Consider the following 27,469-nt stretch of genomic DNA (forward strand, 5'->3'; position numbering starts at 1 on the left):
AGTTCGGGAGTGACACCAATAAGAAGAAAAAAACAGGCATTCGGCCATCTGTGCTTGGTCCCCTGCTATTCCGCAGCTGTGTTGTAGTCAGCGAACTGTTCTCAGCTCCATCAGGACTTTGGAAAATACAGTGTGCGATAAGGGGGCTCTTCTTACACCCCATCAACAGGGGATGAGCCTATGCCGGGGCAATGTTAAGGCCTCGCTGGCCATGGATTAGGCCCTTGGGGCTGCTTCTTTGGAAGGATGGGTGACACCCCAGCTGGATCTTCTGCTGTCGCCATCCTCTATAGCCATCATTAGCGGCTAATGAGCTGCTGCTAGAGAGGAAACGCAGAAGGAGCCTGTGGAGAGAGGAGGAAACTTACAACTGTTATTAAGAGGCCCAGAGATCTCTGACAAGGATTTCTTTTCCTCTGCAAGAGAGTGGAACTCTTTAAATTTTAAAGCTCTTTCAGATGCAAGGACAAAGGGATATTAACCTTGGAAGTTATCATTGTAGAAAGTTCTTTCCAGTTGCCAAATGTCATGATGCTGTTGAAAGACATCCTGATGATTCAGTATTTGGATTTAACTGTTTTTCTCTCTTGACTTCAACGAAACATAAGAATCCATACGTTGTTTTTGTTTAAGCTATATTTGCTAAGCTAGAAGTAAAGCTATAATTGTTTTGTTTTTTTACATTTTGATATTACTTTCATGTTTCTATGACCTGAAGGACATTGGTCACAATGGCAGCAGCCTATCGTGTAGTGGTGAGCAGCGTAAGCTGCTACAACAGTGTGGTTGTGGACCGGCGCACTCACTCTCATGCCGTGCACTACTGCTCCGGGCCATGTGGGGCGCTGTCCCAGGGACTGGACTGTACTGTCGCACACCGCGGCACCTGCTCTGAGCTGCTTGTTGCACCTGACTCTATTTACCCTGACCCAAACAGCATACCCATGCACTCTCATAACATGATTACTCAGCTACTTCCTAATCATGGGAAAATTACTGTTACCATGGATGCTAGTTATAATGGTGGTCTGGAGAGAGCAGGCAGCAGTGGCAATTTGTCTATAGGGGAGGATAGTCCCACATGGCGTGGTAAAAAGGTCACTTGTGGATCAACAGGGAACTTGAGCTCTTCTGGCAGTCTAAAGGACATTACGGAAGAGGCTATCAACCTTGCCAGTGGTAAACTTAAAGAGTTTTCTTTTGACAAGCTCCGCCTCTCCTCCTCCAGCCACGTCACCCTGCGGAAAGGTCGCAAGGTCCGTCCCGACTCTTTTAGCCGTCGATCCACTGACCTGGAGATCATCTACGGCCACTTCAGCTCCAATATCACCACAAATGGAATGACTAATGGCATGGCAAATGGCACATCTACTTCTAATGATGAGAACTTGCCACCATTTGTCCCAGGGAAAGTGGCAAGTCTGGAGGAGACAAAGATAAAGAGCAGCACAAGCACTTTGTCAACCATCACCAAAATGGGTGGTGGGTCAACAAGCAGCCTATCGAGTATTGGGTCTTTGGATCAAAGTCTAAATACGGTGGCCTCCCTGTACCGCAATGCCCTCGGGGAGGAGAACTTGATTGCCCGTCTGCTGGAGAAGACACGAGCAGAGGCGGGCACTGGGGGAGCGGGTGGGGAGGACATCCGTGCCTGCCTTGACATCCTGCTTAAATGTTCTGAAGACCTAAAGAAATGCACTGACATCATCAAGCAGTGCATCAAACGCAAAGCTGGTGGAGGGCCAGAGGATGGAGGAGACAGTCCTGACAGTGTATATCGGGCTGTGATGACCAGACTCAGCTCCTATTTGAAGAGACTACCTCTGGAGCTGGAGGGAATTGGAAGTTTAGGGGGCGGTGGACAGGGAGGGCAGAGTTCACCTGGAACCGGGCACAGCGACCTGGCTGAGCTCGTCAACACTCTACACTCTATCCAGCAAGGACCGTACTCTCCAATATTTGGCAATGAGCAACCTCCTCGCTACGAGGATGTGGTGCATTCACCTCCAAGCCCAAAGACTGTTCCTCAATCTACAGCTTTTACTTCCTCCTCTGTTTCATTATCCTCCTCATCGTCTTTGAAATCAGACTCCATCCAAAACAAACAAGTCCAAAGCTCCCCATCCAGAGCCAGTCCACTTACCAATGGACTACAACATTCACATCCGTCTTCTATCACACAACATACACTCTCTATCCCATCGGTCACATGCTCTCCATCCAGCATCTCTCCAACACACCCTTCTTCCCCTCTTCGTACCTCGCCAACCCCACCATACTCCCAGACTCCTCCGGCGTCGCCCATGGAGGCTCTTTACATTGAAGAGGAGGAAGCAGAGTCGCCAGAACAGATCTCACAACTGACAAACACTCCAACCAGAGGGGTAAACACAAACGGGATAACATTGGGTCAACACATGAACCTATCCCATCCACACACACTCCAAAATTCTTTAAATACTTTGCCGGCCAGCTCTGGCTACAGCCCCACTTGGCCTTCCACTCCCTCATTAACAATCTCAGCACCAAAAGCTGTCTCACACAGGAATGATGACATTGACAAGCTGCTGATGGACTTGGAGAATCTGTCTCAGAGTATGAGCCACCCCAGAAAAACTGAGCCTCCACTACCAGCTAAAACCAGGAAGAGAGATATAGGCCAGGGAATCATTTCTCGTGAGGCTCAAACTCATCCCAAAATTGATCAGTTCCAAGTTCAGAAGCCAGACAGCCACCTTACCATGAATGGCCCTAGCTCCAGGACTCCCCAAATTATTGCTCCTCCCCAGGGAGAGAACAGTGAAGGTGTGGTGGGAGAGGAGGAGGATGGGGCACTGCTGATGAGGATCCTGGAGAGCATTGAGAGCTTTGCCCAGGAGCTGGTGGATTCTGGGGCAGGGAGCACAGGGAGTGCAGAGAGGAACAGTGGGAAGGAACGGGAGGTGATGAGGCTCCTGCAGGATACATTAGCCACCACCGGCAGGCCCGACACCCCTCTGGAGAACACAAACCCACCAGCAGCTCCCACTGTTTCTTCCTTGCACACACTTGCAGTCCCAGCTATACCACCAAAGCAGTCTCTGGCGAATCCACCTGCAGTTTCACCTGCACTGACACCTATCACTGCAGTTTGTGAGGATGTGTGTAGTGCTACATCTGAACCTGTACCTAAACCTACATCTGATGCTGCCCCAAAACCTCTACCTACGCCAATACCTGAGCCCACAACTGACGCTTCGGATAATATTACAGAAGCCTCTACAGGTGCCACTCATCCAAAATCCATCCCTGCACCTGTGAGCTTGCATTCCTCCACACATCCAGCTGAACCTACACCTGTGGCGGCACCTGACGCACCAGCCCCTGTTGCCAACCCAAGTGTGGTAGTTGCGAGAGATGCTGTCATTGTTGTCGGGGATCCTATTACCGAGAGAGACGTTGGTTCCACCCTCCTCATCCAGCAGACTCCAGAGGTGATCAGGGTAAGTGAAATCACACCTTGAAATCCAAACTTCTGACAGTGATCACTTATTACAGAACTTTCATTGCAAATACTGGACTGGGAATTTCAAGGACAGAAATCATGCAATGTCAGCACATCTCGGACATAATTTTCATTCTCCAAAAACCAGTGTACTATCCAATCATCCAACTTTCTCTGGCTTTGTAGAAGACATTGTAACTTCTTGTTTTTGGAGTAGGGATAGACCGATTATCGGCCGGGCCGATTATCGGCGCCGATATACGTCATTTGTACGCATATCGGCATCGGCCTTTTTTTTATTTATTTGTTTTTTTTTAATCCGATGGCCGATAAGAGATCTATTTAAAACTGGGTTATTTTGGCTCTGATGCATATGCTTAAAGGCATTTAAACAAAGTTAAGTGTTGGAGTTTGTATTATTCAAAATTTTGACACCAATATTTTCACTTTTATTGCAAATGAATATCGGCTTCAAATATCGGTTATCGGCCTCCTTGACTACTAATAATCGGTATCGGTATCGGCCCTGAAAAAAACATATCGGTCTATCTCTAGTTTGGATAGACCGATATAATAGTTGGAGTGGTTAGCAGAGGTGGATCGCTTTTTCCATCTTGTGATTGTAGAGGGTATTTGCTTTAATTGAAGTCATGTCAGCTGAAGCTGAAGATGTTCGAAATGTATGTCAGATGTTGATTGACCCTGTGTTATCATAACTGTTACCATTGAAGCAAATACATGGGCACTCTGAGATTAACTGACTGACAGACATACAGGAACAAAGAAACCGTGAGTGATTGTCAGAAGTAGTTGAGATTGAGAATAGACGACTGGGAAGAAAGCCTTTATTTCTTTCATTACATGTCAGATAAAACACCCAGGCGAGAATTTTAATCGCTGTGACACAACGGGGTTGATGCTGCTGTAATTGATGGGCCGTGATGAATAGTGTTCATTAAATGTGATGAACAGGCTGATACAGTTTCCTTATCTGGATTAGAATAAAAAGACTCGGAGGAAGGAACAGAACTGCTCATTGTGTAAGGAGTGGCTCTTTGTTGATTTTTCCTGGTTTTAACTTTTGTTTGGAACTGTAATTGTGTATATGGGAGTCTGTGTGTGTGTGCAATCTACCCTGGAGAATATTTAGAGGTAATATAGGGTTGTGCTATGGAGGGATGTGTGTGTGTGTATGTGGTGTTCTTAAGGTACAGACAGACACATAAGAGGGCTACTTCAGCCTGTCTCTGATGTGGGTGTTCAGCAGCACATTGTAGATTTAGGTAATTATGTATGACAGACAAGCACACATTAACACCCACGCAGAGAATCAAAACATTACAGTTTTCCCTCTCCTCCTCCTCCTCTTTCTTTGCTCTCCCATCATCCCTCCGTCTCCACAACCCGGCCTCCTGCTGCTGTTTGTGTGAGTGTGTTTATTTACCGAGCTGTGTAACCTTATGCCCTGCTGATATGTAGGGCACCTATTTATGAGGTTACCATGGTAGCTGCCACAGTCAGGGCAGAACATCCAGAGCCTGAACACATCATTACGCGATCTTATTCCTCCTCCGTCCTCTCCGTCTCCTATCTCCGCTCTGTTTTTGTGTCTCCGCTCCTCTGCCTCCACATTTTGTGTACTCTCATGCCACATTTGCATATTTTATTCTCTCTCCTAACTTTTTCCTTCGTTTCTGCACACGTGTCCCTTTTTGTTTTTCCCTCTTGTTGTCCTTCTTTCACCTGCAGTCAAGTCGTCAGTCCATGTTGACCACCGCTTCTGTTCCTGCCGTCTGATTGGCTGCTGTGTTATTTTGGGAGCGTTGAATAACTGTTGTTGCTGTGTGGCGGGCAGAGCAACCCAATAAGAGGTGCTGATTGGAGCACAGCGGGAGGGGGGGTTTGGGAGGGCGGGGCAAAGTGGGGTGGAGTAGGATGTGGGGGGCATCCGTTGGCACACGGAGTGTTAACGGTATCGTTACCCGCCAAGCCCCTCCACCCCTGGCAGACATAGGTGTGAGGGAGACCTAAATCTGTCCACCCCTCCGTACTATGGCATCTCGCTAACAGACTCACTGTCGCCACAGTGTAAATGGACCTGCGTGTGTGTGTGTGTGTGTGTGTGTGTGTGACTGCACCCATGTTTGTTTGTTGCGTGCATCCATGCATGTCCAAACAGCAGTGCGTGCGTGTGTGTCTGTGCGTTTACAGATGTGTTCATGCATGTTTATATGCTAAGTTGTTTTCATATGAATCCCGTTTTGTGCTTGTGTGTTTCCCTAAAGGCTATGTGTGTGTGTGTGTGTGTGTGTGTGCGTGTTTGTTGGCCCGTGTGTAAGTTGACCCAGTGCTACTGTGGGTCACAGCTGAGTTTGGGAATAGCTCCCTGACACCCAATCCCGACTCTGGCACCCGGGAAATTATGCTAATATTCCTAACTGCCAACCCCGCCTCCTGCCTCGGTCGCACATTAAACTGCCAATCAAACCATAAACAAGACAAGCCCCCTCACACACAAGCGAGAAAATGCCCTTGCAGTCTCGTACACGACTGCTCACACACTCCACCTTAGGAGATTTGTATCTGTGTTTCTCTTGGCACTGCTGTGGCTTTGATGGGAAGCTCTGCTAAGCCCCCCGGGATGACACCGGCCTCAGGCAGTAGCATCCTCATGTGTGTGTGTGCGTGCACATGTTTATTGTTGATTCTGCTGCTGACAGACTAATACAGGGCTTTCTGCACCTGTCAGAGCAGACCCATTAATCTCCATGGAGACAAGCAAGCCAGCTGATATAAATCAGAGACAAGTCATGCAGTCGAGCTCGGAGTGATGCTGCGAGAGTCGGCTAAATCCGCGAGTGGTACTTCAGGTCAACGGCCTTCAGTTGGGCTGTCTTTCTCTTCACCTCTCTTTTTGGGAAATATAAGAGGAGATATTTGAGAGTACATTTCCAAGCACCTAAATCTGACCTGTATGTTTTTGTTCCAGTGGGGTTGTTTTAGTTCAGCCGACATGATTTACAGTCGTACACTCCTGGCAGAGCCGACACTGATGGCTTAATTAACCCACTGCTCCTTTGAGTGTTATTGCCAACTGCTTTGGATGTGTTGCTGGGCTGGAATAGTGTCGGTCGGTTAAGGCCAGTGTTAATGTGCGCTGGAGGGTTCCCCCCAGGAAATTGGGTCCGGACCAATATTGGGACATCAGGGGTTTGTTTGGGGTTGTATCTGGTAATATGTCTGTAGCCACGTTTTGAAGCATTAGCATGATGCTGTAGTGCTTTATTAAGTCCTGTTGAGCCTCATCAAAATTAGCAAATCACTATAACTGACAAGTCATCACAGGTCGAACATTTTCTTGTCCTAACTTGTTCATTTAAAGGGCCAGTTCGCCGATTTTCAACCTCAGTCCTATCATGTTATTATGGAGAGCTAATGCCATTATGGTAGGGAAAAAATGCAATTCTGCTCTGTGCCTTTGGAGGACGCTATCCGCTTCTCCAATGGGCCCTGGAAAACCTCCGCCAGACTACGTAAAACGGATCATCTGGCGGAGGCCAGGGAGCTCGCTAAAACTACACTTCCTCAATCTATGACGCCCGCCTCCGATGTCATGTCTCGTTCAAAATTGTCAGGTTTGAAATGTAGACTGCAGACCTGAAGATTTTTAAAGAGGATCCACCGGCATGTTCTCGTTGTATTTTGGATTCTGTACCGCTCTGAGCCATTACCTGCAGCGAAAGCGGTAGTATTTCACTCCAGCGTCTCTCGCTGGGCCGCTCCTTTCAGAGGGAGGGGCGCAATGCACGCTGGGTGTTGTAGGAATGTAGAATGGGAGAAACCACGAGCTGTTTGTGCAACTTTCTCCACAGCTATGGCGCCAATTTCACATATTATTGCTTCTATCGATGACAGAGAACACCAGCTTTGACTGACAGTGGCTTCTTCCAGGGAAGGAGAACTGCTCCTTTAAGGATTTACAGTTTTGCTTTGTAATGTATGGTAGTGAACGAAGGGTCCTCTTTTTGACTTTTCCTGCCCATGTTCTTCGTCCAGCTGAGGAAAGAATCCGTTGATCTTTTTAGATGTTAACTTCCTCCTTTTTGCACAAGCGGCCTTAAAAAAAGGAAGAAGGAGCACTTAATAAAATCCTGGAGATGGAAAGGAAATAACAAGAACACAGGAAAGCGTAATGAATGAATGTCTGTGCGGGACAGAAAGGGGAAAGACTTTTTTTGTTATCTGACAAGTTCACTTAGAAAAAAGAGGAATTCATAAGAAGTTAAAGAAGAAGAGGAACAAGCTTAGAGAAAGAACAGAGGAGAAAGAGAGTCATGGTGCGAGGGGAGGGGGAGGGAGTGAGGTCGGGGAGGGGGGGTTCCCGCTGCGTACAGTTGTTGACTCTGGGTCGCTGAAGATGACATCATTCCTCGGCTGCTTCCACAGGAAATAAGGTCACAGCAGGAATCTCAGCCAAGCAGGGAAAGAAGCCTGCTTCAACCAAGGTGCACAAACACACAGATGAATGCGTTCATTTATACACACACTGACACACACACTGACGCGCACAATGCGCTCCCAGACAGGGGCCTGCGTTGCTATGTGTGAGAGGACTTTTCCAACACCCTCCAAGGTGAGCGCGGACAATGGAATATTCAGCACCATGCCCTTTGATCCGCACAAACACACACACACACACACACACTCACACTCTGACAAGTAACTTTACACATTTGGTTGGGAGATATTCACACACACACACACACACACACACACACACACACACACACACACACACACACACACACACACACACCGCACTTTTAAGCAAGTGACATCATGAGTCACCACTCCCAGGCTGGGATAGCATCCAACTGCTGCACTGTGCTCTGATGGAGTATACACTTGCACAGATGCTTTTATGCACACACACACACACACACATATGCACACACAGCTTGACTTTATCATCTGAAAAGTTTGTAGCTCAGTGGGAGGCACTGCTGCGTAACTGTTTGGGCCTCCCCCTGCATCACCATGATAACCACCACAACATGTTTAGAAGCAGGAGGTCGCTGCTGGGACTCCCCGAACCCAGAATATCAGTCGTGCGATCCGATTGGCCGATCTCCCTTCACAGAATCACGGCACCGGAGGAGATCAAATAGAGACTGGGTGTGTTTTAGGTTTATATCAAAGTACTGTCGGTGTTAATGTGGGTGTGTATGTGTCTTTGTTTGTGTTTGTTTCCATGTGAAGGGCTTTGCCAATGTTCCAGAACATCATGCCTCAGTATAAGCTTGGGTGTCACCGGCCCCTCTCCTCCCCCCACCGTTCTCCCTACAGTCTCCCTGTTTAACCCCACCCTCCCTCGTCCTTTGAACGCACCGTTTATACAGCTCCACCCAAACTGGGTCGGGGGTTTCCTCCCAAAAACTTGCCTGGACTTTATCCAACATTTTAGCGCAAGAAGTAGAGACTGGAATAAAAGCTGCGTGTAATGTTGGCCTTTTAGGACGATGTTTTCTTAGCTGAGGCACTTTAATGCACATATTTTTTATGAGAGTGGCACTAGCCTGTTTTTTCTTTCGTTATTTTGTATATAAATTATATTTAAAGCTTTGGTTCCCTCTATATTCATATGGTTTTCATCATAGCTCTGTCAGCCAAGGTGATTTCAGGACTTCTGGCCTTGAATTAGGTGAGATGTGGGAGCTGAAGCCGCGAGGATCAAAGGCTCAAACATCCTCTGTGAGACCCAGGCTCACCTGTGGGGCTCGAGTGTTAAACAGTTTGGACACAATAACAAGCAGAGAGCTGCTTCCCTCTAGCGTCTGTCAGCCTTTACTGTACCATAGGGAGCCGAGTCTGATCGGAGGCCAACTGCATCTCAGTTTTCTTTTATATGGAGAGGATCTAAAGCTCCCCCTACAGGACGATCTGTGCACTAACAGTGTTTCAGGGTCTATATCAGAATCACTTGTATTGCTCGTGTGAGGTTGTCACCCCAATTCCTTAAGCTTTTAGCCTTTAAATAATGTAACGGAAAAACATTCTCCTGTGTTGAATCAATCACACAATCTGCCTTAATTCTGGCATCATGATGAAATGACTGTTAAAAGGAAAGGGTGATAAATATAGAGACCTGAACTTGTGTTAGAGGTAGTTTATTTACATGCACCAAACACATCATGTTAACATGCATTTGTCATGCATCTTCAGAGTCTGTAAGTTGGCATCACGACTCATGCAACATACTTTTTAACTTGTGTGCTCCTCTCATGCATTATGCACCGTCCTCAGGGCTATCTTACTCCTACTAAGATTTTAAATCAACATCACAGGGCGGCAATGAAATGGGTAATCAGTACCGCTTATTGCCAGCACATTTCTCCCGCCTCACATTACTGTCAATGCTTAATCTCTCTGAAAAAGAGACGAAACAGAAGCTAATCTACTCCTGGCTTCTGGCTGGGTGAAGTCTCTCACAGCTCCCTGACTGCAGCTCCGAGGCTGAGGCCCCCGTCACTAGTGCTGATGTAGCATTAGCTCACTTACTCTAAATCCTAAGATAGCCCTGGGAGGGTAATGTAAACCTTGCCGTTTAGCCGTGTGTATAAATATAAAAAAGCCAAGCCAATGAAGGAGTTTGTTGTTATTAAAGATTACTTGTTGACAGGCTGCTCCTGCTGAGGGAGGGGATACACAGGGCTGTTTTTCAGGAGGATGCAGCTGTGCAATCCTCCTGGAAATAGGCAGTAAAGAGACACATTAGGCCGTTCTTATCAGTCAGACTGTGGCAGGTATGTCAGTATTGTTTAGGTTTGTTAAACAACAAAAATGTTATGTACACTATACTTGATACAACGTTATGTGTTAAAGGCATTTTTACACCTATTATTAGTATGGATGGTGACAAACGAGGTGAGCAGTGCGTGTAGGTGATGGACAAGCTAGCCGTGTCTCCTCGTGTTTTCAGTCTTGCTAGGTCGATGCTATGCTAACGGCTACTGCCTGTGGCTGCAGTCGTCATTTAAGACATATAAAATGCTCTGCGTGAAATAAAAAATTTTGTCTGCTAAATATGTTTGATTACCTTGTAAAAATCCTCCTAAGGCATCTCCTCCTTCTCCCTCATTAAAAATTCATGAATCTCCATAGTCCCCGCCCACTATGCACATTTTCAACCGCCCCCTCGTCGCAAAAACAAAAAAAGTCTCTGCCATCGTTTAGTGGCAACTTGTTGAAACTTAGCTAGCTTGAAATGTAGTAATTAGTAGTAGTAACGTTAACGTTAGTAGTCAGTAGTGAGTTTGCAAAGTTACGATGACGGTAACACCTGGCTCGTGCAAGTGGTTGCCATAGGTTACACATAATGATATGCATAGCGTCACCCCGTGCATTAACGGGATTGGCTCCTTAGGTTTGTGACGTCTCAAACCTGCGAATCTGAAAACATGTTGTTCAGCCTGTCCTTGGTATGTAGCCATGGAGATGACTGCTTATGTTGTCCCTGATATGTCTTGTAGCACATGAAGAACACCACATGGAGATGTTTACAAGGTTAAACACCTGATTTCACTGGAGGGGGTCTTGAAGTCCCCACAGGAAGTAGACACAGCGATACATTTAAGGAAAAGAAATATAAGGAGTAAAATGCATCAACAGGAATTAAGAATGTTGGAGCATCTAGCATAGATAGATAACTACAGATAATGCTCTAACAAGGGCATTGGAGAATGACTGGTGGATGTAAACAGCTGCAGTTCTCTGCTCGTTAACCTCGAATCAACTCCGATGTTCACCTCGAATCAACTGGTGGTTGCAGAGTATCCTGCTGTAATTAAATAAGAACATCACCAGATAACCACGTTTTTAATGTCAGCGCAGCCGCTGCTTCCTCTCAGACAGCGACAGCAGCTGTGTCTTTAACTGCTCCCATGTTGTCCTCCTCTGATTCGGATGTGAGGCAGACCGTGGCACTGATTCACTTCATCTAACACACAGGCGTCACTTCAGCTCAGTTCATTCTTGCTACTTTATAGGGAGGATGTTCCCAAGGCAACTTTGTGCGCGAGTGCTAATGTGCATGTGTGTGTGTGTGTGTACTCCTTGAGAGGAAGTGAGACGCGAATAAAGAACAGAGCGGCGATGCCCTGGGAGCATTCCACCCGCCACTCAATCCAGGGAAAGGGTTATCGCCATGGAGATGGCATTTGGCAAGCTCGGACTAAAGTGTGTGTGTGTGTGTGTGTGTGTGTGTTCACAGAGTCTATAATATCAGGTTCAAGTTTAAACGTCCTACTTCCTAGTTGGTTTCACTGTATTAAGCATTATAAATAACATTAGTTTAGCAGCAACATGAACATTTCTCATTTTAAATATAATAATAATAGATTTTAAATCTGGAAATTAAAATAAAAATGTGTAAAAAAAAAAAAAAGTATTATTTCAAGAAGTAGTGAATTCAAAGGGTCAGCCCAATAAATAACCTGATTACAACTCTATTATCCCACTGTATTGTGCCCCATGTGTGTCTCTACTGCCACATGTGCGTCCATGCATGTGTGTGAAGTCTGCCCAGAGCCTGAAGCAGAAATAAACATGAAATCGTTTTCTATATTTACACGGACAATTTTACACACAGCAGCCAGCCGCTTGTGCAGAACAGGTGTGTGTGTGTGTGTGTGTGTGTGTTTAGGAAGTTGTTATGTTCACACTATTTGACTTCCCTGAAAGCCTGGAAGAAGCAGTTCCTGTTAGCCGAATCCATCGAGGCACACACTCACACCCCGTCGCACTCGTGCCACGCCTGACAAATTAGACGCGTGTATCAATGCGTTTGTGCTAATTAAACCCTGTAGAGGAGAGCGTGTGTGCGCGCTCAGTGTGTGTGTGTAGCAGTTGGACGAAAGCGACAGTTGTCGGTGGACAACTGATCCGCTCTTCCCATCATGCACCTGTTTGATCAATGCCGTGAAAGCTGCTGACTCACCTGTTCCTGTAGTGGGGTTGGATTAGGACTGTGGGGTGGGTGGAGGGAAGCACTTTCAGACATAACACACACTTCCACACACCTGTTACCGCACCCCCACCCCTTCCATGACTTTAAACTTCCACCAGCCTTTCTGCCCTCGCTTCCACATTCCTCTCACCGTTTTCCTACCGTCTTTTCCTAACCGAGCATCTTAAACAAATCGAGTAATTCTCAGAAGTTCATAAATTATAAAATGATAAGAATTATCCATGCTACATTATTATATTACATGCTTTGGGTCCAATCAAGGGTCCCCTAATATTTAAAATTGGAACCAGGTAACAGTATTTACATTTCGCTCTGATTAAGCATTAGTACTTGTATTTAAAGACCTATAAATCAATTTGTAAGGGATAGCAGGTTTAAATCTAGCTGTCTAAATTCCCAACATAGAATATAATGTAATGCTTAATCTGTCTGTACAGTAGGTGCTATTATGCAGCCTTTTAATGTATTAATTTTCAAAATGATTTGTAGTCAAACATGTGGCCACTTGGGGGCAGCAGAGCTAGCTGTCAACACAATATTTTCCTATAAAGTTTATCCGCCGATCATGTTACCTATTTACACATCCAGCACACAGATTTATTCGGAGTCTTGTTTGAAACCACCTGATGAAAGCCTGTCAAATATTCTTCGTCCGCTTCTTGCTCCATTTTGGTCTCCACCAGCTCCTGGCTTTTAGAATCTAAATGCTTCACTGTGTTCCAGAAAGCAGACACAAACGGATAGTCAGGTTCAGGTTCAGGTTATTTTATTGATACCCAAGTGTAAACTAGTTTCGGAGTCGAGAGACGAAACATCCAACACAGTTTGACAATCTAAACAAGACATAAAACAAGAAACAAATTTAAAAATGACAGGGTGCTGCAATCCATGAAATAGTCTCCATCTGTTTGTGTCTGCCTTTTGGTACTGGATATGAAACAAGAGTGGGTTTATTAGAGCTTTTTGTTTTGGAGAAGAAGAAGAAACAGGTTGGTATTTGGGGGCAGCTAATTATGGTATTGGATTTAATTGATTGGTTTTCTCGCGTGTGCCGCATTTTAAGCTGTTTTGGAGGCATCTCCAATTCTAGGATTGGTCCACACTCGAATAATTATTACATACTGTTGCACCTCACAATTTTAGACTGTTATTTCTTCCATATGCAATATAAGCTTCTTATTATTTTAGTATTTCTCATAGCATATTAAAGTTGTAATCTCGAAGATCTCAGTTTCGTTCTCATTGGCGACACCTGTGTTGATTAACGGTAATTGCGGGAGCACACTTCCCAGATATCCAGACAGTGTCGCATGTGTGACGTCCACGGTTGGCTCCGGTTGTAACTCTTGATTTTCCTCGCTGACGGTTGCTTTCCTCTTGTCCCTGTTTTGCGTCGAATTTGTTTCTTTTTCTTTGGATTTTCACTTACTTTTGAAGTTGTATCTGTAGTCATCGATCTTTTCTTTGTTTGTTCAGCCATAGTAGATTACTGTTTACTCGCAACGCTCGCAGAGACCGGAAAAGCAGCCGCTTAGCTCCGCCTACCCTCTCTGGCAGACCAACCACTGCTGGCTGATGGAACAGACATTTACTTACATGAAAATCACTTTAGGTAAACAAAGAACGCTTTTGATTAGTCATAATGCAGTTGGGCGGCTAACAAATGGACTCTCTGCTGACCTCATGTGTCCCTCCCATTGGGAACAGTTTGTCCCACAAGCTGCCTTCATGTCACCTGAGCAGACTGCAGCTACTGTCCCTCATAGTGAAACACCTCACAATCTCTGGGGGGGGCTGGCCTCCACGCCATCCTCACAGTCCTCACCACTTTGGTTTATTTGGTGCTTTATTCATCTTGCTGTTGTGCCAGCTTAGGTGACAGATATTTTAAAAGGCGGAGTGAAGTTTCGCTCTGAAGATTCGGAGGCTGGTTTTAGGACCGAGCTGAGGCTTTTTGAGCGGGCTGAGTTACACCGACTGTCAGTCAGGCAGGAAAAGAGCACACAGCTGCCTGATGGCATCTGTTCTGGCTCCCATTACACACACACACACACATAGACACACTCATCTCTTTATGCAGAGATTTATGATATCACAAGTGCATCGCTGCAGTTGATGAAGTAATGCGTAGGAAGTGGTGGGAACTAAGTTTCAGTGATGAGACTGAGCAAAGAGAGAGAGAGAAAGGAGGGGCGAGGGAGTTGACGTGACACGAAACGCTGGTGCGAGTTTGGTGATAGACACGAGATAGAGATTGTATAATGTTTCCCTCAGCAGCACGGAGGTGAGAAGTAACCACAAAGAAGACAATGTGTGAGTGAGTGTGTGTGTGTGTGCTGGATCGGTATGCGACCTTGGCTTTAGTTCAGAGTCAAGTTGTTCCAGAGAATTCAGTAGGGCGTACAGGGAGCTGAGAGGAGTTACCCGAAAACACAAGGTGACTCACTTATTCTTGTGGAAAGTCACACACACATACAGACACGCTGGACTTACTACAGTTCCAGGGAGGCTGATTTCTCATCTCTTACTTATCCTTAGTTACTCATGTGTTACTCACAGATTATGCTGTCAGTGATGCAGAGATAGAAAAAAAGCAGCAAGAACAGGGGCCGAGAAACATACAAGAAAAGCTCCTCTTAAATATCCCCCTCTGTTTAAGAACTCTGCTCCTGTAGCCCAGCTGAGCACTAGAGGGCACTAGCCTCTCCAGCTGTGCTCCTCTGAAACACAACCGCAGAGGAATCTGCGTTTACGGCGCCCAGCAGATTCAGAGGAATGAAAGGTTTCCTTTTCTTTTACGGCCGGCTGCCAGCACCGAGAGCAACAACAGAGTGTGTGTTTAAGGCAGACGTTTACCGTAGTATCTTAAGAGTTGGAGGGATTTAAGATGGACAAGTTAAAAATACATGTCCTGAGGGATCCCCTCTTCTCTCAGGCTCAGATTGGTGTTGCTCGGCACTGAAGGGGAACCAGTCTGAGCTGGCAAAGTTTGGAGACATTGTATTGACATTTTATACACTATAAACATCTATTAATAGTCACTGATGAGCTATTAGCAGATATGCTCATCTTAATTAGGAGTGTATGATCTTACACTGATGGATTTTTAAAGATTATAGCGTCTATACCGCTTTAAGACTGCTTCCATCATGTCCAGTGGAATGACTGTATGTCAACAGATATAACAACAGGTGCTTCGCCCTCTGATTCATAGCTGCATCCCGATTTACCTCGATGGAAATATTTCGGCTTACGTGTCCTTTCCGCTCACGCTGAAGCCGCGGCATCGACTTCCTGTCTGCAGGAAAGTGACTTTAATCAGACTGACGTGTAACTTCCCTCTGCCTAACTTTAGTCAAAGGCTGGGACTGAGGAGGGCTGAGCTCGTGCAAAACACTACACACAGATATGCAACATGGCTGAACCCCCCTCCCCACCGCCTTCCCACCCATCACACCCACCCACCCCCTGAGGCTCAGGACAGCCGCTTAGCTGTGTGTGTGTGTTGCCAGAGCCCGGCATGGCTCATGTTTCTCAGTGCAGTCTGTCAGAGCCCAGCTTGGAGCGGTAGGCACCAGAGAGTCTGAACCAAAAACATACATCCAGAGCCTACAGGGGGACGCCACAGGGTTTCTATCCCAGGGAGAAGCTCGTGTCTGGGGCAGCGATCGGCCCTCAAGCAGCCCAGTACCATGGTTGTATCTCCTGGCCTGCACAGTGGCACGAGAGTCTCGAGGAACATCTCTTTGGACTGACACCCTGCTGGATTACTGCTTTGGGAGTTTGTTCATTCGAGTGCAGCCTGGAGGAGAGAATAGTTGAATGTGATGCCTGAAATCACACACATGCTTTCCTGAGGTGTTTTATTTTATCACTGGATATCTGAGCTGTTAAGTGGACTTCTTCTCGACAGTCCACGAGATCTCCTTCCAGCGGTTTGTTTGGTTTTTCGGGGGAAAAGCTGGTCCGTCTGCAGCCGCCGTGTCAGTAGCCGCACCGGTGGCCGTCTCCGGTGGGGGGTTGCGCGTCTCGGCCCCCACCATGATGATCAAGGAGACGTCGTTACGCCGGGACCCTGATCTGAGGGGGGAGCTGGCTTTCCTGGCCAGGGGGTGTGACTTTGTGCTCCCCTCGCGCTTCAAGAAGAGACTCAAGTCCTTCCAGCAGCAGCAGGTCAGTCGGTGCAAAAGCAGGATGGAGAGGGCGCAAAGATCGGCCGTGAAGTGCAAACTCAGAAATAAGACGCACAAAATATCCTTTCATCCTAACTACACTTTAGTTTATAATCATTTTTCTCTCTTTTACACACTTCAGCATCCGCCGATGTTCATATTTTACACACACGCAAACATCCCATTGCATTGGCCTTGTTGCTCTCACACACACACAGAGTGACATGCCGGGGACAACGAGCTATTCTGAGGCAGATACCAGCAGGTTATTAATAGGGCGGGAGGTGCAGGAATAGAGTGATAGAATGAACTCTGTGAAGGAGAGAGAGGAGGGAGGAGGGAGGAGGACCCCTACAGCTGTCCTGCTCGGTGCACACAGTATGGAGGCCCTCGTGAAAACACACACGCACACACACACACCGAAAACACCAGGGAGCTCCTGCTCAAACATACGGGCTAGTTTGGTTTCAGGCAGTCTTTAATAAATCTGGTTTTTATTTATAATATGTAAAATTCATAATGTGAGTTGAATAATTGGGTATTTTTTGGAGCAAAACAAACATGCTCGGAGCTCCTTCGTGAACAGATGCATGTTTTGTCTCAGTTACATGAAGGGACTCTTCTTGAATCTCAAGTAGAGATGGCCGACTTGAACTCGCTGAACTTTATTTTCTTCTTTCTTGACATTTCATTACTTTAAACAAAACTTGGAAAATACTGTGTAACACTAAATAAATTCATTTCAACCAGTTCTTTCAATTCCAGCTCAGATGATGCTGTTTTGCTTTCCTGCAGACTTCCCAGAAGGCCCTGTTTTGTAATTCATGTTGTTGAACAATTGTTTGTGTGGCACTCATGTCAATTATTTATGTGCACAGAATTTCTGGATAAACCATCATGAATACAATAGGCCTGTTACCGTGTATATATTTATTAGTTAAGCCTCCAGAGAAGAGTCTAAATTAAGGCTGAAATATTCTTGTGCCAGCTTGAGCTTAAGTGCTGACTTCTCTGTAATTGCCTGACTGACTTAGTAACTGATTGTTAAACTATTCTCTCATTGTTTGAACATATTTTAATGACTCACTGAAAGTTTATTATGGTGATTAATCATCATAAAATCAAGCTGCGTCTTGTCTAAAGTTCTGTGGAAAGTACTTAACTTCTTTTCTTAGTTACCGTCCTTAAAAACCTAAACGCAGTTTAAATAATCCTACGCATTTATACATTTGTCCTCAGGTGAAAATCATGTAGCAATTTGTTCATATTTAAAGTGGTAATCTCGAAGATCTCAGTTTCCTTCTCTTTAGCGGCACCTTATGGCGATAAGTGGTAATTGCAGGGGTCCACTGCTGGCTCCCTTTGTCACGGTTGTAACTCTTGATTTTCCTCGCTGACTTTCCTTTTTAGACTGTTTGCCTTCGTCTGAGCGTCCAATTTGTTTCTTTTTCTTTGGATTTTCACTTATTGTTGAAGTTGTATCTGTAGTCATCAAACTTTTCTTTGTTTGTTCAGCCATAGTAGATTACTGTTAATTCGCAACGCTTGCAGAGAGCGGAGAAGCAGCCGCTTAGCTCCGCCTACCCTCTCTGGCAGACCAACCACTGCTGGCTGATGGAAAACACTTTAACGTTTATGTATATATTAAAGGTTTCAGAGTTTAGTCTAAATTAAGCCCAAAAGAGTCTTTTTCTTTCCTTCTTTTTAAATAAATCCTGAGTACTTCTCTGTAATTGCCTGACTGACTAAGTAAACGGTTCTAAAACTATTCTCTCAGGGTTTGATCGGACTTTCATGACTCACTGGAAGTTACATCTTTTATGTCGGTCATTAATCATCAAATCAAGCTGCATCATGTCTAAAGTTCTGGGGGGAAAAAAAAGGAACATGTCGTTTAAATGAAGGTTATTAATACATTTCTGGTCAGGTCAGAATCATGACGTGCTTTCAGTTCATATTTAAAGAATTGCTCATATCCTTTTTCAATGTAAAATGAAACATGAGTTTTCTTTCTTTTAAGATCTTAAAGAAACAACCTGATTTTTTTTTAATTTAACTTATTATAGATTAAAAGAATTAAATATGAACCCTGCTTCCCACTCACGACCCCCCCTCCTCTCTTTCCAGGTCCAGTCCAAACCAGAGAAGAAACCCGGCACACCACCACCAGCCCCCGCTCTGCCCACAGTCACACCCGTCCCCCCCGCCCCGCGCTCACCCAGCCCTCCCCCGGCTCCGGTGATAGTCACCCCTCCTCCCCCTGCCATCAACATTCCCAGGTTCTACTACCCCCGTGGGCTCCCTTCCATGGGCCCGGGCGCCAACCACGATGCCGCCATCACTGCCGTCGAGGCGGCCTTCACCGAGTTCGAGGAGGAGAAGGCGGACATTTATGAAATGGGCAAGATTGCAAAGGTCAGCGCATTAACACTGTTCAAAAAATCTGCATCATGAGACGCGCTGCTTTATTCCCAGAACTATTTCCATAAACATAATTTCTCCAGAAATGATTGCTCACACTGTTGTTGGTACTTTACTGTTTCTATTCCGCCCCTCCTTTCTCAGCAGTTTCATCAGAGATTTGAGGAAACAAACACTGTGACGGGCTGCACGTGGTTGTTTTTCAGGGTAAGGTAATGACCGTGTCACTTGTGTTTCCTTCAGGCATGCGGGTGTCCACTTTACTGGAAGGCCCCCATGTTCTACTCAGCAGGTGGCGAGAGGACGGGCTTCGTCTCTGTTCACTCCTTCGTTGCAACCTGGAGGAAGTAAGACGAACCTCATGTTCATCTAAGAAGCACTTACAATAACTCTAAATTAAAAGTCCCCTTAAACCTCTCCTGTCCTTTCTCGTCTCCTTCTTCTCCCCTGCAGGTTGTTGCACAGCTGCCACGATGATTCATCAAGGTTTATTTCCCTCTTAGCCAAACCCAGCTGTGGTTATCTGGAGCAGGAGGACTTCATTCCTCTTCTGCAGGTACATTTATAAACATCAACACAATCTTTATGAGTACTTTACCCGAAACGTCTCTCAATGATGTGCTTTATTATGTTCCTTCTTGTTCAGGACATCGTGGATACTCACCCAGGCCTCACATTTCTGAAGGATGCACCTGAATTTCATTCCCGCTACATCACAACGGTAAGTGGCATGAAAAGTGTCCTCAGCTGTCCTCTTTAGGTTTATACTAATAATTGTGTATTTTCTCTCAAAGTAAACTCAGTTTCGTTCTCTTTGGCGACACCTGTGGCGATAAACGGTAATTGCGGGAGCACACTTCCCAGATATCGAGACAGTGTCGCATGTGTGACGTCCACGGTTGGCTCCGGTTGTAACTCTTGATTTTCCTCGCTGACGGTCGCTTTTCTTTTTTAGATTCTTTTGCGTCGAGTTTGTTTCTTTTTCTTTGGATTTTCACTTATTTTTGAAGTTGTATCTGTAGTCATCCATCTTTTCTTTGTTTGTTCAGCCATAGTAGATTACTGTTTACTCGCAACACTTGCAGAGAGTGGAAAAGCAGCCGCGTAGCTCCGCCTACCCTCTCTGGCAGACCAACCACTACTGGGTGATGGAAAACGCGTCACTAACTGGGCGCCGCTTGTGATTTCGCCACAAGTCGCTACAGACACCCAGTCCGTAATACTGCAAATGCAAAGGCTTTCATCAGTGGGCCATAGGCTCGCCATTGTGTTACCTCACTTGGCGATAGATAGAGACTTAACAGACATTTATTTACATGAAAATCTTCGAGACAAGTCTCAAGCTGTAACGGAGCCACAGCTTCTTGGATATTATCCCAGTATAAATAAACAGTGGGAGAAGAGCAATCAGCAGCCTAAGCTAAGAATCAGACAGTGTTACACATTATAAATGTTGTCCTAGTCGTCACACATGAAATACTGCGTTTCATGAGTACACACAATAAAGGTCAAAACGTATTAAATCAAAGTTTACCACAACAAAGCGATTAAAAATCAGATATTCATAATGATAATATGTTCCAGTGACCTTCCCTAAATTATTTCCTCCTACTCTGTCAGCCGAACAGCTCCTGTGCACATTACAGTAACATTAGCAGCAGGCGGTGTGTGTGGATCAGGACAGCTGCGACACGTGCTTCAGAAATCGAGGATTTTCTGAGTAGAAGTGCAGAGACACAGAGAGGTCCGCGCTTCGGTGCGTCAGTGTGCGGTGACATCACGGAAACACTGATGCCCCCTGCAGCCCGCTGCAGCAGAGGGCCCCGACCCTCCGCATGCCCTTATTAAGACACTTCCTTCACTTTAGACCAGCTGACCCGCTACTGTATGAGACATTAGGAGCACTGGGAGGTCCATGTACCAGGAAATGGGTGCTAATCCGCTCTGTACTGAGCCGCGGTGTTGTGTTTCAGGGACAGGCAGCCTGGACCCCCTCGTTTCCATTTAATTGTTAGTAGATATCACTGAATGAATGGGTTTAAAGAGTACCTATAATGATCATTTCCAGCTCTATAGTTTTATAGATGGATTCTACTAGAGTAGCTTTTCATAGTTTACATTCATAAACAAACTTTATTTGTCTTTTTCTGGCCGTCTTTGCAGCCCCTCGTTCCGCCTCTCTCTGAAACACGCCGTTTAGCTCCTGTCTCTTTAATGCACAAATGCTTACAAGCCCAGTGTCCTCTGAAGGTGGCTTGGCGCATCCCTGCACATCATGGTTTGCTATGTAACGTGGATTCAGTCGTGCTTATCAATAATATTTGGCTGCCTTCTTATCCCAGGTGATCCAACGGATATTCTACGTGGTGAACCGCTCGTGGACGGGTCGCATCACCATGATGGAGCTGCGCAGGAGCAACTTCCTGCAGACGCTGGCCCTGCTGGAGGAGGAGGACGACATCAACCAGATCACCGACTACTTCTCTTACGAGCACTTCTACGTCATCTACTGCAAGTTCTGGGAGCTGGACACCGACCACGACCTCTACATTGACCCCAAAGACCTGGGCAGATACAACGACCACGGTAAGAGCAACTCAAAGGGCAGAGGGTTTGTTTTCCTCTACTGGAAATACGTCCACACCAGACCCAGGGGGTTATTCTAGGAAAATCAGGAGAATACTTGCCTCAAGGCGAAACGAATATTATTTCTAAATCAAAAACATAACATTTATGAGAAAGATACGACAATGATGTTGAGGAAAATGTGATAAGTTCTTTGTCTCTTTGTTTTAATACGGATTAGACGCCAAGTAAAGAATCAGAAGCAGACTTCTGATGTCTTCGGGGCCACCGCGAGCTTGTGCAAAAACAACAGCTGTTTGTTCTGGGCTCAACACTTCAATGCCATATGATGGGAAATGAATTACATTTACAACCAATATTACATTTGCTGACTCAATACTTACGCAAGTGACTGTACTGTATGCGTACAACAGTGCTCGTTTGTTTCTGTGTCTTTCAACCGAATCACATTTGCTTATTGTTTCTGCTTCTCTCCTGCGACAGCGTCCTCAAACAGAATCATTGAAAGATTGTTTTCAGGGGCCGTCACTCGGTAAGTGGAAACACACACAGAAACACACACACAGGGGAGCTGATTTTCTTCATCATAATGGCGGCATTGAATGCGAAACTCTTCACGTCTCTGTTGTTTCCAGGGGTAACGCCGTGCAGAGAGAAGGCAGGATGAGCTACGCCGAGTTCGTCTGGTTCCTCATCTCGGAAGAAGACAAGAAAAATCACACCAGGTAACGTTCACTCGCTTCGGACTGAGCAGCTGTTGGAGCATTTTTTCTTCCTGTATGTATCTAATCATTTGTTATTTCTCCCTTTTCAGTATAGAGTACTGGTTCCGCTGCATGGACACAGACGGCGATGGCGTCCTGTCCATGTTTGAGCTGGAGTATTTCTACGAGGAACAGTGCGAGAGGATGGAGAGGATGGGCATCGAACCGTTGCCCTTCCAGGATCTGCTCTGCCAGATGCTCGACCTGGTCAAACCTGAGAGCCAAGGTGAGAGCAAGTACAGACTGGTGCTTTTCTCCCTTTTTATAATAATGACCGTCGTCCTTCTCACTTTGGTGTCTGAACTTCACACATGTGTGTTTGCGTATTTTCTCCAGGTAAGATAACTCTTGGTGATTTGAAGCGCTGCAGGATGGCCCACATATTCTTTGACACCTTCTTCAACCTGGAGAAATACCTGGACCATGAACAGAGAGACCCGTTTGCTGTGCAAAAGGTGGGAATCTTCTTCTCTTAGACGTAATATTCAGCTATACTGGAGGAGCTGTCAATCTGAAGCGAAAAGGGGGGATTAGTGATTACTGTTAGTAAAGTTTGAAGCAGCGCTCAGTTGAGTTATGGAGCTATAATGACATTTTCCTACAGCTGACTGGTTATAGATTTGTTTATTATAAAACCAAAGTGCTCACACAAGTCAAAAGGATTGTTTATGCATGCCCGTTCAATCATACGTTCAAAATAATACATTGTCTGGACTGTAAATATGTAAATGTAAATGTTCTTTATTTATACAGCCCTTTACAACAACCCTTTCGGTGGACCAAAGTGTTTTACAATACATCTAGTAAATAAAAAGGAATAAATAAAAACAATAAAAAACACAATAAAAACAATAAAAGCAATAAAATACAATAAAATAAAATAAAAATAACAGTAGTTAGTGTCACCACACTACTGGGTATTAAAAGCCATCCTAAATAAATAGGTTTTCAGTCTAGATTTGAAGAGGCCTAGGTCAGAAATAAGACGCATTTCAGCAAGGAGCTTATTCCAGAGCCTGGGAGCAGCAACAGAAAAGGCTTGGTCACCCCATTGTTTGTATTTTGACCTGGGCACTTCCAACAGAAGTTGGTTAGACGACCTCAAAGCTCTACCAGGCTCATGAATGGTTAAAAGCTCAGATAAATAAGATGGAGCAAGGCCATTAAGAGCTTTAAAGACAAACATTAAAAGTTTAAAAAGTTTTGCACAAGTATATGATTTATTTTAGAATAATACATTTCTTGCGTTGGCTCCCGTTCTGATACATCCTCCACACTTCCATGTCCCATGCGTTTGTATAGTAATCAATCAATCAATCAAAAGTTATTAGTATAGCGCCAAATCATAACCAAAGTTATCTAAAGACACTTTACAGCAAGAGGAGGTCTAGACCGTACTCTTTTTTTATGTTATTTAGAGCGAGACCCAGCATGACTCCACCATGCATGGATAGTATTGAAGCTACTTCCCTTGTTTGCCTAGTTTTATTTTTAACAAATGTGTGAAACCTCTTACTTTTGCGTGTGTTGTCATTACCTGTAACATACCGATGTCTCGTGTGCATGTGTTGTTGCAGGACATTGATAGTGAAGGTCCAGAGCCGTCTGATTGGGACAAATATGCCTCAGAGGAGTACGAGATACTGGTGGCGGAGGAGACTGCAAACGAACAGCTACATGAGGGGTACGACGCACACACTCACATGATCACCGGCTTCATTATCAAGGAAAAAAATATAAGGTCTATGCAGCAGCTAATAACTTCTTCGATGTGTGTTTGCAGGTCATTTGATGACGACTATGAATCTGAGGAACTTCAAGTCCCCGGAGAGATTGGGAATAAAATGGACAAGCTGGTCATATCAGACCTGACAGCGTAAACCCCCTGCGCCGTCCTCTCTCCAGGAGACACACAGGATTAAAGTTCCATTTGGATGGACGCTTAAAAAACTACATGGATGTACAGACAGAGAGAGATTCTGGCATCTGTTTTTCAAAAGACTCTGGTGCCTCCTCTTTTGTGTGTGTGTGTGACCGGAAACCAGAACCGTCCTCTGTCTGGTGCAATAACAAATCTGTATTCAAACAGAAAACAGTGTCACTGCCTCCAGCTCGTCGCTCTATCCAGGAGAACAAAAAGTCAACAAAGGGGAGAAGTGTGTGAGGAAAGGAATCAAGAAAAACATGTTAAATAATGTAAAATGTGTTGTAAATTCTTTACTGACAATCCTGCCAGAAGACAATCACCTTTGTTTTCAATTTTCACTGTGCTAAATGTAAAGAGACAAGTAGCCACTAACACAAATAGACTCTGAGATGGAGTAAAAAAAGGAGACAGAAACAGAATATTATAGTTTGAGCCACTGCCACAGCCGCCAAACAATCAGCTGCTCACTTCTGACACACACAGACGCACACTGCCATCGGAAACCGGCTGCCTGTGCAGCTCGTCACTGTGTTCCCTGTAAAGGAAGTAGTTAAACCTCCACCAGGGAGGAATCATGTCACAGTTTGGACGATTGTAACAGCACCCCTCTGTGGCCAGCCTGTGCTACTGCACGGTGCAGCGTGTCAGGCCAACATTTCCAAGAAGCCTGAGCTGCTCTATTATTAGTGCAGCGGGATCGGCGCTCCACCTCTGGACTCCTTCTTCAATCATATGTGTAAAAAACAGTCTCTGTAACATGGACTCAAATGTACCAGCCATTCTCTTCAAACTCTCTGGTAGAGTTGGTCGCACATTTCCACACGTTACATTTGTAATGACGCAATAGACGCAAAGAAGAACGGCAACGAATCCTGTGACATCCCACTGTGTGTTTTCTCACATCCTCGTATTTGTACAGAACCTGGTTTTACATTTCTTCTGTTTTATTTTGTTATTTATGCCAAAAAAATGTAGTTTTGCTGCATATAAATCTCATTTACTGTTTGTTTATGATAGTTTTGATCTCCCTCTAACACACACAATACATACTTTATATGGTCAGTTCACCTAAGTTATAAGGAAACACACCTTCTCCTGGTATCTAGCCTGCAGATAGTTTCCGTTTGGCTTCAGATTTTTGCCTCAAACATTTTTAATTGAAGTTTTATTAAAGTTATTTTTCCAGACTTTGTGCAGCAACATTTTTATTGCATTTAAATGGAGGCAGAAATCTCAGGGAACATAAATCTAAAATCCTGGACGAAAAAAATCCATGCATAAATCTCACAATAAGTGAGATTTAGCCTTTTAATTTGGGTGAACTGACCCTTTGACTCCATGATTTACTGTGCCGCACTCACAGGGACAGGTGCAAGTGTGTGTACACTGCCCGTACTGTAATAGCTAGAAGCGTGTGTTTGCTTATAAATCACTGATAGAGGGGTGTGTTTAGGAGCGTGTGATGTGTAGCTCTCAGTTTCACGCTGTTTATATGTCCTAGCTGTTGCCATGGGGATGTGTTCCCGGGGTCAGCGCGTGTGTGTGTGCGCTTGTGTAACTCTTGAATTAGGAATGGGACGGCTCTTATCCTCGATGGCTTCAAATACCTCCTTTTACTGGCGCTTACTGTACACGCACACACTTACACACACACACACACACACACACACTATAGTTTCTATTGAAAGGGAAAGCTAGTGGACACTGTAAGGTTTTAACGACCTTGGGTTTCCACCCTCTGCTCTATAGCCATTGTAAATGTGCCTGACTGTGTTTAAAACTCTATTATTATTATTATAAGAACAGTAATAATAACTGATGTATTTTCATGCTTTGTATTGCTGTGCCACTGTGTGGCTCGGGATGGGGGGTAAATTATGTTCGATGTGTTTGTGGATTTCATCAGCAGAAGAAGAGGATCCTCTGGAGGACTGATCCGACAATCACAATTATATGAGGTTCATCTCGTATAAGGACTTCAGAAACTTCTCTGCTGTGGTCACACACACACTTACGGACTCTCAAGGAGACTCGCTCAACCTGACAGTGTTTAAAGAAGAACTGTTGAAGGCGACGGGACGTCTCCAGAGAGAGCTTTCTGGATCTACGTAAAGTTTCCTGATGGTCACAAATGCAGCATCAGGCAAGGAGAGAAGCCATGCAAGACTTTTACTTTGAAATTTCATCTCTACTGTGAGAAGTAGATAAAAGACTTTTACTTTGAAAATTACATCTCTACCGTCACAAGTAGAGGGCAGACTCTGACGTTGAAACTAAATCTCTATCGTGAGACTTAAAAAAGAGACTTTTACTTTGAAATTACATCTCTATCATGAGACTTCAAGAAGAGACTTTTACTTTGATCTACTTCCTCTTTGCGGAGGAGACCTGAGAAGGTCGAGATCAGAGCAAATCCTGATGGTTATTTTATCGGCATGGTTTTATTTCAGTCATCCCTTTTTGTTTCTTTCGTTCCCTCTTTTCTTTCTTTTCATTTCTTTCTTTCCTTATTTTCTTTGCCCTCTCCTCTGTTATTTGTTGCTTTTGTCTGAAGTTTAAAAGCTCAAATAAAAATATTCAATAATATTTTTCCTTGGAAGATTCTTTACAATTACTCACACACACCTTCCTTATAACCCTCTAGTCTAGACACACAAACATCTGTCTGTCACACACACACGTTCGTCATCGTTCCCTCCTTGTGTACACACGCTGTGTTCTGAGTGTGTGTGTGTGTGTCTGCACCGGTGCTCAGTTGAGTGTAATTTACAGTCTTTTGAGCTGCTGAGTGTTCTGTCTGGTGTTCTGACCTTCTTCTTACCTTTGACCTTTGACTATTTGTGTGTAAAATGGGTGCTAATAGCAAACTTATAACTAAAACAACGCACACATTTCTGCTGCTCTTTAAACCACTTACTAATTTAGCTGAACACAGGGACACTTCAGGGTAACCGAGGTTTTAAGAGTTTGTTTTCTCCTGGAGTGTAGGAAATGATCCGATGCCAGCTCAGTTCATTAAGGCCTCTCAGACCCACAAGGCTTGGACTGTGACTGGCATACATGACGCAAGCAGCTCTGTACTGAATCACT

General features: G+C 45.0%; 1 protein-coding gene across 2 annotated transcripts; it reads left to right on the forward strand.

Annotated features, from left to right (window-relative positions):
• Window positions 1–538: 538 nt before the first annotated feature.
• Window positions 539–26,965, forward strand: ppp2r3a (protein phosphatase 2, regulatory subunit B'', alpha). 2 transcript variants are annotated; one of them, XM_069661982.1, is made up of 12 exons: window positions 539–3,482; window positions 18,809–19,096; window positions 19,346–19,449; window positions 19,556–19,658; window positions 19,749–19,823; window positions 21,445–21,688; window positions 22,172–22,220; window positions 22,324–22,413; window positions 22,503–22,678; window positions 22,789–22,907; window positions 24,030–24,136; window positions 24,236–26,965. In XM_069661982.1, the coding sequence occupies exons 1-12, from the start codon at window positions 732–734 to the stop codon at window positions 24,330–24,332; spliced, it is 4,203 nt and encodes a 1,400-aa protein (XP_069518083.1). In that variant the 5' UTR covers window positions 539–731; the 3' UTR covers window positions 24,333–26,965. The 2 variants fall into 2 exon arrangements, with proteins under 2 accessions (XP_069518083.1, XP_069518084.1); XM_069661983.1 differs by lacking the exon at window positions 539–3,482 and adding an exon at window positions 16,551–16,682.
• The last annotated feature ends 504 nt before the right edge of the window (window positions 26,966–27,469 follow it).

The sequence above is a fragment of the Semicossyphus pulcher genome, unplaced genomic scaffold (assembly GCF_022749685.1).
Source record: "Semicossyphus pulcher isolate SPU_LCO1_2020_fin unplaced genomic scaffold, fSemPul1.0.p SCAF_14, whole genome shotgun sequence".
NCBI lineage: Eukaryota > Metazoa > Chordata > Actinopteri > Labriformes > Labridae > Semicossyphus > Semicossyphus pulcher.

What these genes read in the sequence shown, in the direction of transcription:
- ppp2r3a (XM_069661982.1), top strand. Translation starts at nt 732, where the DNA reads ATGGCAGCAGCCTATCGTGTAGTGGTGAGCAGCGTAAGCTGCTACAAC. An exon ending in TTCGTTGCAACCTGGAGGAA is followed by an intron (nt 19,450 to 19,555) that starts GTAAGACGAACC and finishes TCTCCCCTGCAG; the next exon opens with GTTGTTGCACAGCTGCCACG. An exon ending in TTTTCAGGGGCCGTCACTCG is followed by an intron (nt 22,221 to 22,323) that starts GTAAGTGGAAAC and finishes TGTTGTTTCCAG; the next exon opens with GGGTAACGCCGTGCAGAGAG.